At 39.7% G+C, this 16,910-nt stretch overlaps 1 protein-coding gene across 8 annotated transcripts in view; it reads left to right on the top strand.

Moving 5' to 3' along the window:
• Window positions 1-16,910, top strand: part of LOC136852622 (transmembrane and ubiquitin-like domain-containing protein 1) — a 120,410-nt gene that overhangs the window by 98,176 nt on the left and 5,324 nt on the right. For all 8 annotated transcript variants that reach the window (XM_067127540.1, XM_067127547.1, XM_067127542.1 and 5 more), the window contains one exon: window positions 878-1,100. In XM_067127540.1, the coding sequence (XP_066983641.1) occupies window positions 878-1,100 (223 nt within the window). The remainder of the gene's footprint in view (window positions 1-877; window positions 1,101-16,910) is intronic.

A 16,910-nucleotide genomic window follows, 5' to 3' on the forward strand; every position in this document is an offset into this window, starting at 1 on the left:
GGACAGGTAGCATCTCACCTAAGGTGTTCGGTTATGAAAGAGAGAGCGTGTGTGAGTGACTGGCCTCTCCTCCCTTCCTCTTTCAACATCCTACATCCTCTCCCTGTGGGCAGAGGGTAGGTTAGCAAGCCGTCATGTGCTGGAACTGGCAACTGATGCAGGTGTCATGATCGAGTACCCATTCTATTATCTGTATAAGTAGATGTATAGAAGCAACCCTGCCCTTTCTCTAGCAAGGGGAGAAAGGGCCTGGCAATAAAACAAACCCAATGCTTATACGTTGCTTTATTGTCTCCATCACAGATTCATCCTAGCCCCTTTTCGAAGGACGTTGCTTTCACCCATTCATTTGAAAAGGCCAGGAAGTCTGACAGTTGAACATGTCAGAGGCAAGGTGCTCTTTCCTGATCTACTCGACCAGGAAGAGGACCCAGGTGTGGAGAACTACCAGTCAGTTCAGACTTACTCAGATTCCTCCCTCCAAGGAAGTAGGTCTTCCTTATGTAAAGACCGAGAGTTTGTATATTGTATGGGAACAAATGACACATTTGAAAAGTAGTTTGTATTTTTCCTAACTATACAAACCTGAGGTCTATACAGTTACATGCCCACCTCATGCCACCCCTCATTCTGATACCTGGCCCGAAAGACAAAGTGAATGCTTACCATTTGGGTGGGTGGGACTCCTGCCAGTTGAATGGTAGTTAACTCCCTAACCACCTTGTTTAAAAGTTAAACTGGTGTTTCCAGCCACGCTGAAGCATATTCATGTGTAAAAACCTCAGGTTTCTATAGTTAGGAAAAATACAAATCACATAAATTGTCATTTTATGTAGTTTTTTGCAGTGTCTATTTTATGTATTGTAATCTCTTGCAGGCAACACTTTTCTATAGAAATGGATGCCAACCGTCGCATTCGACTCATATTTAATGGGCAATTGCTTAGTCAGGATTCTTCAACTTTAGCTCAGTATGGATTGTTTGACAACTGTGTTGTTCACTGTCATGTATCACAACCCCAGCAAATGGGGCAGAACAGTAGCCAGACTAGGAATGTGACTGCACATGAAGATGAAGATGCTTATGTTACCAGTTTACTTGTAAGTAATCTTATTTTTAATCATAATATCATACAGATAATTGTATAATTCATTTAAGTGTAGAAAATTTGTTTGATATGCTGTAATTATTTTTCATTGTCTCTTATATGTTTGGAAAGTTTTATTCAGAATTACAGAGTATTTCATCATAACCCATTTATTATATACATGCACCATATATTTTCTTCCTAAATGGTCCCAGGTTCACCAGTCTTTTCTGTCAGATAGAAGATAATCTCACTATTCATGCACTGTCTTGTTGCTCAGGTGCATTTTCTGTCAACAGGTTTGTTGATTGTTCTCCAGTTGTTCCCTTTGCCTAGGATTGCTATTCCATCACTTATTACTGCAGTAATTAATTTTAATTTTTTATATTGTAATGTATTTCAGTCATTTTCACTTGTGTTTACATGATAGTACAGTGGTGAAAGAGTGAATTCTTCAGGTAGCAGGTACTGATCACTTGCCATTATTGCTGGCCTTGTAAAGTTAGCTGATGTTAAGTAATTAACCTTTTAGTCATCCTGGAAATTTAATTTTCTTTTCAGTCTTTCTTTAATTATTATTATTTTATATTATTATTATTCAGAAGATGAACCCTATTCATATGGAACAAGCCCACAGGGGCTGTTGACTTGAAATTCAAGCACCCAAAGAATATGGTGCTCATTAGGAAGTAAGAGAAGGTAAAGGGAAATAAAAAAAGAAGAGATTTCGCTTATAAAAATAAATTAATAAATTGACAAGTAGATAAAAATGTATTAAAATGCAAGGCGAATAGCATTAGCATAGTAATGCATTGTATTTTCGCTCAAACTTTTGAAGTTCCAATTGCACAGCACCCTCATGGAGACTGTTCCACAGTCCAACAGTGTGAGGAATGTAGGACCTCTGGAACGAAGAAGTTTGACAGCAAGGCACATTTACTGCATATTGGTGGTTTTGTTCAGCGAATCTGGTTGCTCTCAGCAGGAAAAGGGGATCAGGGATCAATTGTGAATATGAAAGATATGTTAAAATACAAATTATGAAAAAGTGACAAATGAGACCATCCATTGATGGTCCAAGTCATAACTGCTAATATGTATATTAACCCTTAAATGCCGACTGGATGTATCGTACGTCGACTAAAATTGTCTATTGGGTGCTGAGTGGACGTACCGTACGTCGACTACAAAAAATTTCAACCTTCGGTCAACTTTGACTCGACCGAAATGGTCGAAAAACACAATTGTAAGCTAAAACTCTTACATTCTAGTAATATTCAATCATTTACCTTCATTTTGCAAAAAATTGGAAGTCTCTAGCATAATATTTCGATTTATGGTGAATTTTTGAAAAAAACTTTTTCCTTACATCCGCGTGGTAACTCGGCCAAAAATTTCAGAAATTATTTCGTCATTTTGTCGTAATGTTTGCACCGGTTTATATTAGTCGTTACATAAAGTTTTATATATAGAAATGTGCGCAATTTCATGTAGAATACAACAGAAAATAACTCATGGTTGTAGCTTCTATCAGTTTTGAAATATTTCCATATAAATCATGATAAGTGCCAAAATTTCATCAACCTTCGGTCAAATTTAACTTGACCGAAATGGTCGAAAAATGCAATTGTAAGCTAAAACTCTTACATTCTAGTAATATTCAGTCATTTACCTTCATTTTGCAACAAATTGGAAGTCTCTAGCACAATATTTCGATTTATGGTGAATTTTTGAAAAACTTTTCTGTTACGTCTGTGCGCAGTAACTCTGCCGAACATCTCAGAAATTCTTTCGTCACATTGTCGTAATGTTTGCACCGGTTTATATTAGTCGTTACATAAAGTTTTATATATGGAAATGTGCGCAATTTCATGTAGAATACAACAGAAAATAACTCATGGTTGTAGCTTTTATCAGTTTTGAAATATTTCCATATAAATCACGGTAAGTGCCAAAATTTCTACCTTCGGTCAACTTTAACTCGACCGAAATGGTCGAAAAACGCAATTGTAAGCTAAAACTCTTACATTCTGGTAATATTCAATCATGTACCTTCATTTTGCAACAAACTGGAAGTCTCTAGCACAATATTTCGATTATGGTGAGTTTTTGAAAAAAAAAAAAACTTTTTCCTTATGTCCGCGCGCTGTAACTCGGCCGAACATCTCAGAAATTCTTTCGTCACTTTGTCGTAATGTTTGCACAGTTTTATATTAGTCGTTACATAAAGTTTATATTTGTAAATGTGCGCAATTTCATGTAGAATACTACAGAAAATAACTCATGGTTGTATCTTTTATCAGTTTTGAAATATTTTCATATAAATCATGATAAGTGCCAAAATTTCAACCTTCGGTCAACTTTAACTCGACCAAAATGATCGAAAAACGCAATTGTAAGCTAAAACTCTTACATTCTAGTAATATTCAATCATGTACCTTCATTTTGCAACAAACGAGAAGTCTCTAGCACAATATTTCGATTTATGGTGAATTTTTGAAAAAAACTTTTCCTTACGTCCATTAATAACTCCTTTGTCTACATCTCGGAAATTCTTTCGTCACTTTGTCGTAATGTTTGCACCGTTTCATTTTAGTCGTTACATAAAGTTTTATATATGGAAATGTGCGCAATTTCATGTAGAATACAACAAAAAATAACTCATGGTTGTAGCTTTTATCAGTTTCGAAACATATTCATATAAATCACGATAAATATAAGAAATTCTATTTTCGGTCAATTTTAACTCGACCGAAATGGTCGAAAACTGCAATTTTAAGCTAAAACACTTCTTCTTCTTCTTCTTCTTCTTTTAACGTGCTTTTTTCCCACTAACAGTCTAGTAATATTCAATCAATTACCTTCATTTTGCAACAAACCAGAAGTCTCTAGCACAATATTTCGATTTATGGCGAATTTTTGAAAAAAACTTTTTTTTACATCAGCACGTTACGAATTCATGCATCATTTTGTGATAATATTTTCTCTGTCTTGCTTTGATCGTTTTAAAATTTGTTATATACCAAAATCATTGCAATTTAGTGTACAATACAAAGAAAAAAAATAACTCGTTAGCTTTAACTGTTTTGCTCACAGCGCGATTTGTATACAATTATATATGAAATTTTTTTTTCGTGCTGTCATATATTTCAATATTTATATATGATAATAATATTTTTTTGCATTTCTGATGGTTGCATACTAAACTTCAGGCAATGACAAAAAAAGGAGCCAAAAATGAACTCTTAATCTTAAAAACTAAGCGTGCTGTGATTTTTTTAAAAAAACTTTTTTTCCACTTCGGCGCTAACTCCCGAACGCCGCCGGCATACGACAGACACTTTTGTAAATAAAGGCTCGGCGTTAGAGGGTAAACAGAAACCTACCACTACAAACCACTCTATCTAAAAGAGATAAACCTCTGGCAGAAGTAGATATCCACATTGGAGAACAATATTCTAGTATAGGAAGCACAAATAACCTAAAACAGGTTGCATTGATTGTATCAGTTATAAATACTGTATATGAGGCCTTATGAACAATACCTAACTTTCGTGTGCCATTTGCCGAAACTTTCATTAGATGTTTCCCAAAAGTAAGATGTGAGTCAAAAGTTATACCTAGAATATTTAAAGCTTCAGACTCATTCAGCAAAGTCCCATTCACCTGAAGGGGGGTATGGGTTGGAAAATCTATATGGGATCTGCTAATCAACGTTTTTGTTTTACTGGAATTCAGCCTTATACCCCACCGACTACACCATTCACTGATCCGGTCTATGTCCCGATTGAGGCTGAGGGCAGCTTCATTTCTGATAAGTAGAGACTTTATTACACCCACAGGTGTTGCATCATCGGCATACTGAACAGTCTTGTTTTCCAGGCCAACAACCATATCGCTTGTATACACCAAAAATAATAGTGGGCCAAGAACACTTCCCTGTGGAACTCTGGACACGATAGGTCTTGGTTCACTAAAGATAACATCAACAGCAACTCGCTGCTACCTTCCTGTAAGGAAATCTTGAAGTACAGTACAGGCAGTCCCCGGTTAACGGTGGGCTCGGTTAATGGCGATATGGTTTTACGGTGCTTGTCTAGCGATGAAAATTGGCAATTTTCAGCGCTGAAAATCACCAATTTCTGCTTATCAGCGCCGATAATTGGGTATTTGCGATGATACATACCTAACAGAGGCGCCGATAACCGAAAATCGGCACTTTTTGGCACCGATAAGCCCTGAAAATTGCCGAAAAGCGCCAGAAATCACCAATTTTTGGTTAGTGGCGATTTACAATTATCATCACACCTCCAGAACGGAACCCCTGCCGATAACCAGGGGCTGCTTGTATTCCTAAAACATATCCACCCACTCCAAGATTCTGAAGTTTATAAATAAGTGCTTTGTGATGTACTAAATCAAAAGCAGCACTGCAATCTGTTCGAAATACTCTGCACTGGCCCCCTGCTGTAGTGCGGTTCAGCATCCACAGCTTCAGTTAATCATATTTTTCTGTGGAATGTATTTCCAAATGCATCACGAAAAATTCACTAATTTGCGAATTTTTTGTAGAGCAACATTCACTAATTACTGTATTTTCATTTGATTTTCATGACAAAATATGTTTTTTATGATAAAATAATTTTCTAATTTTTAAATAATAATGTAAACAGCAAAATGTCAAAATGTATTTATTTTTTTAATGCATATTTAAATATTAGGTACAGTACTTGACTGTTCCCTGTACAATACTTGTGAATTACCAATGTTTCCCTTATTTACTAAAAAAAAAATGGGACAACTTGAATACTGTATGAGAGAAAATGGGTGTCCCAGAATGTAGGGGTAACTTGATTAGTTTTCACATGAAGCTGTAAGCCTTAGATTTTTAAGGGTAGTGTAGTAAGATGACTTTGAAATTATAGTAAAGTGTTTTAGGATGATAGTTTAAGGTACATTTGGTGTTTGAACCATTAAAATAGTCAGTAAACTATTAAAATAAGCAGTTATAAGCATTTTAGTTCAAGGTATACAGGGTATTTGGTGTTTGAACTATTAACCCTTAAGGGACGGGCTAATTATATATCATGCAACCCCCCAGACCGGGCAAGCTTTAAGGTTGACCAATTTAAGAAAAAACACATCAGTGGAAAGCAGAAGATATACAAATGCACATGGTGTAAGAAAAAAAGTTCTAAGAAATTTTCCCTACCTTCCACGGGAAGTTGAAAGTGACTATTTACCACCCTGTTTGGGGCGTCTTTTACAAAACACTCATAAATTTTACCAAGTTATACTTGTTTTTTCTAATATTTTTTTTTATTTTGTAAAATTATAATTACAGCTTGTTGTAAAATATTTACATACATTTACTGAGATCGGGAGATGCAGTAACTTTTTTGGGGATATATATATTTTTTCTAATATTTCCTTGCACTTTTCTTTGCAAAATTACAATTATAACTGACATCATATCATAAAAGATAGGAACTAAAACCAGCAGCAATCCCTGGGTATATTTATGAGCAAATAAATAAAAAGACGTCAAGGAAGAGAGAGGAGCAAGACATCCCTCTGTCAAGTCAAGAACAATACTGCTCTCCCAGAGATGCCCACTGATTGAGCTGAACTGAATTCTAAAGTTGCCACCATTCGTTCATGGGCCATTGAAGTGACGGAAACTCTTTCCCGCTTGATACAGCCAAATTGTATAGCGTGTAACATTAATACTCCTCAGAGGGATTCCGTCCACCACCCAAAACCTGTTTTAGAGATCCTCTCATGAGGGGATCCATCCACTAAGGGTTAAAATAGGCAGTTATAAGCATTTTGAGAGGGGGGGTACCAACTTATCACGGATTTTCGCCATTCACGGGTGGTTGTGGTCCTTAACCCCCGCGAATCCTGGGGATTGACTGTACACTCAAAACCCTTATCAAGGTTCTAGTGCAAATGGCATGTCGTGTCTTAAAGATCATCGCAGGTACCTACTATGAGATTCACAGCCGGTGTCCCGGTGTTTTCCCGGAATAAAATTTTATCAACATGCTTGACAAAGATGACACTTTGTCGCAGGGTATCTTACATCCCTACCTAATTTTTGACTGTATTCTGTATTATGAAAGTTGCATAATTCTGGTAGTTATAAGAGTAACACCGACTTCTTGTAGACATCGCCAGCAAACTCAGAGGAATGTCTTTCGAAGATATAATGACGTAACTTATGACGTCATTAACTTGCCTCCTTCTCGATGGACAATTGGCTATTCGTGAAAAAGTCTCAACCTCTGGCAACAATGAAATACAACTGATACTACTTGTGTGCACTTTGTAGTAGTGGTAGTAGTAGTAGTAGTAGTAGTAGTAGTAGTAGTAGTAGTAGTAGTAGTAGTATATAGGATTTATGCCATGAGGTCGAATGCTAGAATCCTTGAAGAGAAGGGTTTCCACAGGTAATCTGAGAAGTTACTTTCTATCACTATTTCTCCATTGAAATATTATATAATTAAAAATCAGTTAACCCTTTAACACCGACTGGACATATTTTACGTCGACAAAATTTGTCTGTCGGGTGCCGAGTGGACGTAAAATATGTCGACCACAAAAAGTTTTTTTAAATATTCGCGGGAAAATACTTACAGGCCTAGTTTGCGAAAAATTTTAAATCGCGCCTTGAGGGATGCTGGGAGTTCACGGATCACGCTGTTGTTTTGTTTACAAGTGTAACCCAGCTGCGCATGCGCGAGTTTCTTTCTTCTCCCACTAGAAAGCATCAGTTAACTCTGCTGAAAATCTCAGAAATTCTTTAGTCACTTTGTCATAATTTTTGCACTGTTTTGTATTAGCCGTTACATAAAGTTTTATATACGAAAATGTGCGCAATTTCATGTAGAATACAACAGAAAATAACTCATGGTTGTAGCTTCTATCGGTTTTTAAATATTTTCATATAAATCACGATAAGTGTTAAAATTTCAACCTTCAGTCAACTTTGACTCTACCGAAATGGTCGAAAAATGCAGTTGTAAGCTAAAACTCTTACATTCTAGTAATATTCAATCATTTACCTTCATTTTGCAACAAACGAGAAGTCTCTAGCACAATATTTCAATGTATGGTGAATTTTTGAAAAAAATTTTTCCTTACGTCCGCGTGCGCTAACTCTGCTGAAAAATCTCAGAAATTCTTTAGTCACTTTGTCGTAATTTTTGCACCGTTTTCTATTAGCAGTTACAAAAAGTTTTATATATGAAAATGTGTGCAGTTTTATGTAGAATACAAAAAAAAACTCATGGTTGTAGCTTTTATCAATTTTGACATATTTTCATATAAATCACGATAAGTGCCAAAATTTCAACCTTCAGTCAACTTTGACTTGACCGAAATGGTAAAAAAATGCAATTGTAAGCTAAAACTCTTACATTTTAGTAATATTCAATCGTTTACCTTCATTTTGCAACAAACTAGAAGTCTCTAGCACAATATTTTGATTCATGGTGAATTTTTGAAAAAACTTTTTCCTTACCTCTGCGCCTGCTAACTCTGCTGAAAATCTCAGAAATTCTTTAGTCACTTTGTCATAATTTTTGCACCATTTTCTATTAGCCATTACATAAAGTTTTATATATGAAAATGTACACAATTTCATGTAGAATACAATAAAAAATAACTCATGGTGTAGCTTTTATCAGTTTTGAAATATTTTCATATAAATCACGATAAGTGCCAAAATTTCAACCTTTGGTCAACTTTGACTCGACCGAAATGGTTGAAAAATGATATTGTAAGCTAAAACTCTTACATTCTAGTAATATTCAATAATTTACCTTCATTTTGCAACAAACGAGAAGTCTCTGGCACAATATTTCGATTTATGGTGAATTTAAAAAAAAAAATTTTCCTTACATCCACACGCGCTAACTGCTGAAAATCTCAGAAATTCTTTAGTTACTTTGTCGTAATTTTTGCACTGTTTTCTATTAGCCATTACATAAAGTTTTATATATGAAAATTGTGCAATTTCATGTGGAATGCAACAAAAAATAACTCATGGTTGTAGCTTTTATCAGTTGTGAAATATTTTCATATAAATCATGATGTGCCAAAATTTCAACCTACGGTCAACTTTGACTCGACCGAAATGGTAAAAAAATGCAATTTTAAGCTAAAACTCTTACATTCTAGTAATATTCAATCATTTACCTTCATTTTGCAACAAACGAGAAGTCTCTAGCACAATATTTCGATTTATGGTGAATTTTTGAAAAAAATTTTTCCTTACGTCCGCGCGCGCTAACTCTGCTGAAAATCTCATAAATTCTTTAGTCACTTTGTCGTAATTTTTGCACTGTTTTCTATTAGCCATTACATAACGTTTTATATATGAAAATGTGTGCAATTTCATGTAGAATACAACAAAAAATAACTCATGGTGTAGCTTTTATCAGTTTTGAAATATTTTCATATAAATCATGGTAAGTGCCACAATTTCAACCTTCAATTAACTTTGACTCGACCGAAATGGTCGAAAAATGCAATTATTAGCTATAACTCTTACATTCTAGTAATACTCAACCATTTACCTTCATTTTGCAACAGACGAGAAGTCTCTAGCACAATATTTCAATTTATGGTGAATTTAAAAAAAAAAACGTTTTACTTACGTCCGCGCGCGCTAACTCTGCCGAACATCTCAGAAATTCTTTAGTCACTTTGTTGTAAATTTTGCACCGTTCTCTATTGGCCATTACATGAGGTTTTATATATCAAAATGTGCACAATTGCATGTAGAATACAACAAAAAATAACTTGTGGTTGTAGCTTTTATCAATTTTGAAATATTTTCATATAAATCACGATAAATAGAAAAAATTCTACCTTCGGTCAACTTTAACTTGACCGAAATGGTCAAAAACTGCAATTGTAAGATAAAACTATTACATTCTAGTAATACTCAATCATTTACCTTTATTTTGCAACAAACAAGAAGTCTCTAGCACAATATTTCAATTTATGGTGAATTTTTGAAAAAAACTTTTTTTACATCCGCACATTATGAATTCATGCATCATTTTGTGATAATATTTTCTCTGTGTTGCTTTGATTGTTTTAAAATTTGTTATATACCAAAATCATCGCAATGTAGTGTACAATACAACTAAAACAAATTAAGTCATTAGCTTTAACCGTTTTGCTTACAGCGCGATTTGTATACAATTATATACGAGTTTTTTTTTTTGCTGTCATATATTCCAATATTTATATATGATAATAATTTTTTTTTTCATTTCTGATGGTTGCATACTAAACTTCAGGCAATGACAAAAAAATGAGCCAAAAATGAACTCTTAATCTTAAAAACTAAGTGTGCTGTGATTTTTTGAAAAAAACTTTTTTCCGCTTTGGCGCTTAACTCACCAACGCCAAGGCATACGGGAGACGTTTTTGTAAATAGGGCTTCGGTGTTAAAGGGTTAAGAGGCTGATAAAGCAGCTAAAGAAGCAGCCCATATGACACGATCTAATGTGAATATCCCAGTTAACGATTATATAACATACATAAAAGTAGGCATTATAGAGAAAGGGCAAAATAAATGGAATGAAGAACCTGAAAATAATAAGTTGAAGCAAATAAAACCTGGAGTTAAAAAATGGAGTTCTTCAGACCCAGGAGAGAGACATGCGCAAGTAATTCTAACACGTCTCCGAATAGGTCATACTTGTCTGACACATGGACACTTAATGAGCAGCCCAGATGAACCAGCTCCTGAATGCTCAGAATGCAAATTGATAATAACAGTTAAACATGTGTTATGTGAATGTCCAAAATATAACCAACATTGGTTGTCAACTTTAGGGAATGGATCGATTGGCAAAATGTTATCAGTCTGCAACATTTTCAATTGACTCAGTTTTAATATTCATGAGGAAGTGTAATTTAATTGATAAAGTATAGAAAGTATTTATGAAAATACAAAAGGCCACTGGCAACTATATATAAAAAAAAAGGATTTTGACAAAGGAAAAATCTATTTCTGGGGAGGGGCCCGTGTCACCCGGTGAAATAATCCACTCAGCACTATTTCTAGGTAATTCCGTTGCTAGATACCAGAGAAAAGCTAAATGTAAAGCTGGGGTTACTACCCCCAGAGCGAGCTCCAAGAAATGGAGTCGTATATGGTAAAGGGTGAGATTGTCACAATCACGGGACCCTGCCCTATAAAGATTCCCAATGTCAAAAGTCCCAACGAGAGAGGTGCCGATACAACCCCTGCACTACTCAAGGACTGTACGCAAGGCAACACTAGTCGCATTCCATGTTAGCACCCACCCCACTAGAATGATGTTTACCATGGGAGGGAGAGAATGAAAAACAGGGTGGGTCACTGGGTGACACGGGCCCTCCCAGAAATAGATTTTTCCTTTGTCAAAATCCTTTTTTCTGGATCGGGTCCCGTGTCAGCCGGTGAAATAATAACAGAGAAATAAATATCATTCTTATGCTATTAAAGACTTTAAATAGAGACGATGAAAACTAGGGGAGAATTCCACCCTGAACATTAGTAAGGTCCTCTAAAGTCATGTAATGAAAATAATGTAAGTGGCCACCGTCTAAGATCATTAGCTTTAGAATTGAACCTGAATAGGCTTGTATTAAGAAAATACTTTCTGCCTAATAGCAGACACAATGACAGTACCCCCCCCTTTTTAAATAAAGAGAGGACCTGACAAAATTGCGAGGTCCTGTCTAAAAAAGCCTGTAAGGAGAAAACTGGGCACAGAGACAGACCTTGTGAAAGGGGAGTACTTTCCAAGGTGACCGAAAATGAGGACCTTCAACTGTAGATAGAAAGTTAGGGTGAGGAATTCGCAACACTACCCCTGATGAGGGGAAACCAAAATGATTGGTTCCGCTAGACAGGGCAAACAGTACAGGAAAACTAGCACTAGAAGCTAAGCTGATTAAAAATTTGGGTCTTCCCCAACAAAGAAAGGTAAGAACAAGATGATTGTTGGTTACCGGGCTAACTCCGATACATTACTCAAAGACCAGGAAACCGAATGTGGACGGAGTACTGGTCTCAGACGAACACAGACCTTAGGGATGAAAGTTAAGGGCCTGTGAGTCTGGTTCCAACAAAACACTTTCCTCGGGGCCAATGCGGCCGCATCATTACTGTAGCTTCAAAAACTATGTGAAGAGTGCTAGTTACTTAACTGCAGAACCATACTGCAGTAGAGTAGGATCCCTTGACTGATTTTAGGAAAACAGTAATAACAGGACCAATATCAGTTTCCTCCTAAACTGTAAAATTCACAAAGACCACAAAGCCAGGGCACCAGAACTTTGAGGGAGGCTGACGAGGCTGAGTTTATACCAGTCGTGGCAGCTTGATAGTTTGTGGCTGAATTGGGTTGCAAACAGACCTACTTCCAGGTCCAGGAAAAGATCACAAGACTACCTGAATGACGCTCCGTCTAAGGACTATTCCAACACCAGGGGAGGCCCTGGATAGGGAAAAAGTAGTGACCTTTTTGGACCCCTACGAGAAGGGTGGCAGACAGAGGCACTTGTGTCTGTTGGTTATGGAGAAGAATGAACCATAACCTGAATGATGCAACTCGAGTTCGAACCCACTTGTTTACAGAGCGCACTATTGCTGCTTTGTTCAGAACCAGCCTAAAATGAATCCTCTTGGGAGGAAGAAGTTTCCCAAGGACAGGAAGACTGCCACAGCCCCAAAGCGTTGATATGGAACTGCCGGAACGTGACCGACTAAGTTCCATGTACTTCATGGGGCCAAAAATATCCACCCCACCCGCCCAGAGAGGTGACGGTGTGGAATACTGAGGCCGGAGGGGAAAGCTGGAGAGGAACTGACTCGATAAGCTCTTGACAGTTGTTCAAGGCCGGAGGCCATTATTCAAATAGGAGGAATCAGGGAGACACGCCCTGACTCCGCCATACCCCGGTTATAAACTCCAGCTTTGACTTCAGAAGGAGAACCGTCACTGAAGCAAACTGGAGAGAGCCCAAGACCTTTTCTTGGGCACGGCGAGAGGTATGCTTGTGTTGATGAAATGTTAGGTTGCCCTTGCTATCTCTTTCCGCTTCCACTGGATTCACAACTACTGAAGGCTACCCTCTGGAATCAGGTGGGATTCCTTCCTGTGTACTTAGAAGCCCAGAGACTCTAGAAAACCGATTATAATGACCGGCACCCACAGGCAATTCCCGACGCTGGGTGCCCAAATGAGCCAGGCAACTAGATATGCGGCTAGCATAACCATCTAATACCGGAGCTGTTGAACTACGGTATTGTTCAAACTGGCAAAGAATCTGGGGGCTGCATTGAGGAGGGCATGAACCTGAAGGGGTACGCCTGCTCCCCGAGTCTGAATCTCAAGAAGGGATAGAACCTTCCTGCAACCAAGATGTGAAAGGAAGCGGCGGAAAGGTCTATAGAGGTGGTTACGGCTCCACGGAGCAGTAGGATCCGAACCCACAAGACTGTAAGCAACCGAGACTTGCCGCATTGAATGAGGAAAATAAACGGGACACGCCCGGAAAAATTTTCCAGTGGAAGGGAACTTCCTTGGCAGACTGAAAAGGCCTGACAGGCCATTCACAAAGTCCTCCAGAACTCTGGCCGGTAACTGACCGAACCTGATTGGGGGAGGGGGACATACAGTCCAGCTCCACCCCGGGCCTTGATAACTATACTCTGGGCCCAGGGACTGAAGTTCCAGTGGCCCCGAAAATGGTACAGCCTCCCACCCATATGAGAAGTAATACTGGGAGGAGGCTTGATTGCCTCCTCTGAAGCGTATGCCTTCCCAATTTCTCGGAGAGGAGCAGGATGCTTCCCTGCTCCTAGGATAACCCCGAGGGTCAGAGCCTCTGGCAGAATGTCTAGTGAAAATTCTTTCCTTGGGTTTTCGTATGAAGCAAAGAAAACTCCGGCGGAGGCACATGGGGAAGGCAGAGACACACGGGGGAGTTACAAGGGGTTGATGTGTTGGCTGAACCCGCACACATCGAGGTGGAGGCTGGGAGTGAGAGGCTGACGGCTGTCCAGAGGCAGGAACCTGAAGAGCCTGCACCACCGCCTGAGCAGGGGGCCGCTTGAACTACATGAACTTCTTGCCGGACTTGGGATAGGACCCGGCAAGATCAGATTGTTTCCGCTCGTAAGGTAGACACCCACGAGAACGGAGGCTCAGATTAACATTAGTAGCCCCAGACGGACCGTAACAACGCCCACCTGGGGAAAAGATTAATTCTCCAGGTGAAACTGTTCATAAGACTTCTCGGCTCAAGGCGGAACGTGGCTGGCGAAAAATGTGTTTTCAGCTGTCCAACCGGACTGATGAAATAAAGCGGGACCTGCAGAAAACCTGACAAGAGAGATTTTATCAGGACCCGAAACAATGAACCGCCATTATATACCACAGACATTGTTTCTGTTAAAGTCAAAGGATTCCAGGGCCTGGCAAGCTTGTCTTACACCCTGTTTTCAGCTTCCGGGAATTGACTGCGGAAGCTTAGGGAGCTGTACGCTGAATAAACTAGAAGCGTTGTCCGGGGTTAGAAGATTCATTGTGAACGTATCTGTGATATCTGTCTCCCGGAAATGCGTCAGCGGTTTATTTTCGAAACAAGCCTGTTGATAAGAGGGGCTACATTCAGAGCACAAGGGGTAGGAAGCAGGTCTCTCAAAGAGAGCACGGTAAGACCCCATAGCTGGCGTGAACTTGGAATTCTCCGCCTGCCACTCCGTTAGAGTTCTCAACGGAGACGATGTGCCCAGCCCCTAGGGAAGATGATGGCTCTCTTAGGGATCTTGCCAGATAGATACCATGCTCCTTCTGACAGTCTGGTAAAACCCAGATAAGGGGATACCAGGCCGGAAGGGAAGAAATGCAATTCCACCAACCTCAGTGTGCCCACACCCCCGATAGGAGGGTGCCTTCATGCTGGGAAGCATAAAGGGTTAGGCGCCAAAGGTTCCCCAGACCGAAGGGGAAAAGAGGTGGAGGTGTCTGGAACGATAGAATTCCGGAACGGAGCAGGATTTTACAGGTGATCCATTGACAATGAGTCTTGAGATTAATCTCTTTGGGATTTAAGCTCCTGGGAAAGGGAAGGCACGGACCATGAGGTAGATAGATAGTTTGATAGGTTGTCAATGACCCTCAAATCGAGCTCCTTATAAGGAGACCCGTAAAAGAGTCTGCAACAAAGGAAGGAGGGGGTAACCGCCTTGCTTTGCTTGGGCCGTGTCCCTTTCCAGAAGACGAGGCCAAACTCGTAGACAGCACCAGATTAGAGATCCGAGGTGTCCTCGAGGGGGCCCTGGAGCGGGTCTTCTTGGTTTTAAAAAGGGTCTTTCTTGACTGATTTCACCTTAGGGACGGTAGACCAGGAACCGTCGAAAAGGGATGAGGAGCTAACGAATCCCCTAAAGGAAAAGTTTGCCTCACTTTATTCCGAGCTAAGCGGAAAAGGTTTGCCTCACTTATTCTCGCACCTACTTATCGCTCCGGGACGATGTTCACAGGTTCGAGAACGAGACAGAAGGCCGCAACGTCTTCAGAAAACTCTCCGTAAACAGCTAACTTAATTTAAGAGGACCGGGTCAACTCTTGGACTCCAGTAAACAAAGGGGCAGCAACTTCTTCAGCAACTGACATTGAGAACTGGGCGCCAAGGAAAGGAATATTACAAGTGTCCACCGAAAGGACATAGGAATTTCCCGACTCTACGTTTCGCCCGAAGCTGCTGACCCCGGACTAGAGGGTGTGAAGCGAAGAGTTACGAGACTTGCGGCCGGCCTCCAGGAGGGGGAAAATTAGGACCCCAAACACCGGAGGAGCAACTATTAATAAGTCATATGAGACGGAGTTTGGCGAAGGAAAAACCGATAGGTGTATATGAAACCTACCGATTTATCGAGAATCTCGCCCGGAGACGGAGTTCGGCGGAGGGAAATCGATAGGCGTACATGAAACCTACCGATTCACCGAGAATCTCGCCTGGAGAGAGCCCAAACACCGAAAGAGCCACTAATAATAAGCCATATGAAGCGGAGTTTGACGGAGGTAAAACCGACAGGTGTATATGAAACCTACGGATTCATCAGGTAGCCTGCTCGGAGAGAGCATAGCGTACTTTACAACCTTCTAAGCCAAGAATAAGCCACATGAGGCGGAGTTTGGCGGAGACAAAACCAACAGGTGTATATAAAACCTACGGGTTCATCAAGAAGTCTGCTCGGGGAGAGCATAGCGTACTTCACAAGCTTCCGTGCCAAACTATAAATTCTCCAAAACAGACTGCGCACCGGAACGGGAACTATAGACTCCGTGACCGCTGGTTTGTTGCAGGATAGCGGAGCATTCCTGCACTCGACAAAACCAGCAGAAAACATGTGAGAAGTGGGCATGCTGGAACGTATGCCGGAGCAGAGTACCGTAGCAGCGACTTAGCCTAGACAGGCCAGGAAAACCCCCGGAGAAAACCGGAGAGAAAACCGGGCTAACAGGACAAATCTCAAAGACATAAAAACAGAGTCAACGGGACATTCCGGAGCGACCATGTTTCAACAATATGTGACGGATACAAACATAGTGGGAAGGTTATGAACTGTTCGGAAGTGGGCGCACTCAGAGCCAAGAGAGGAAAACCCCCGGAGGAGGATATCCTGAACGAAGTGATAACGGTGGGGGGAATAAACGCCGACCGCTAAACACTAAAACCGCCGGAGCAGTAAGCAAGGAGAGCGCCCAACAAGATAATGAAACACCGAACAGGTAGTAGCAAA

This window comes from Macrobrachium rosenbergii, chromosome 25, assembly GCF_040412425.1.
Source record: "Macrobrachium rosenbergii isolate ZJJX-2024 chromosome 25, ASM4041242v1, whole genome shotgun sequence".
Lineage (NCBI taxonomy): Eukaryota > Metazoa > Arthropoda > Malacostraca > Decapoda > Palaemonidae > Macrobrachium > Macrobrachium rosenbergii.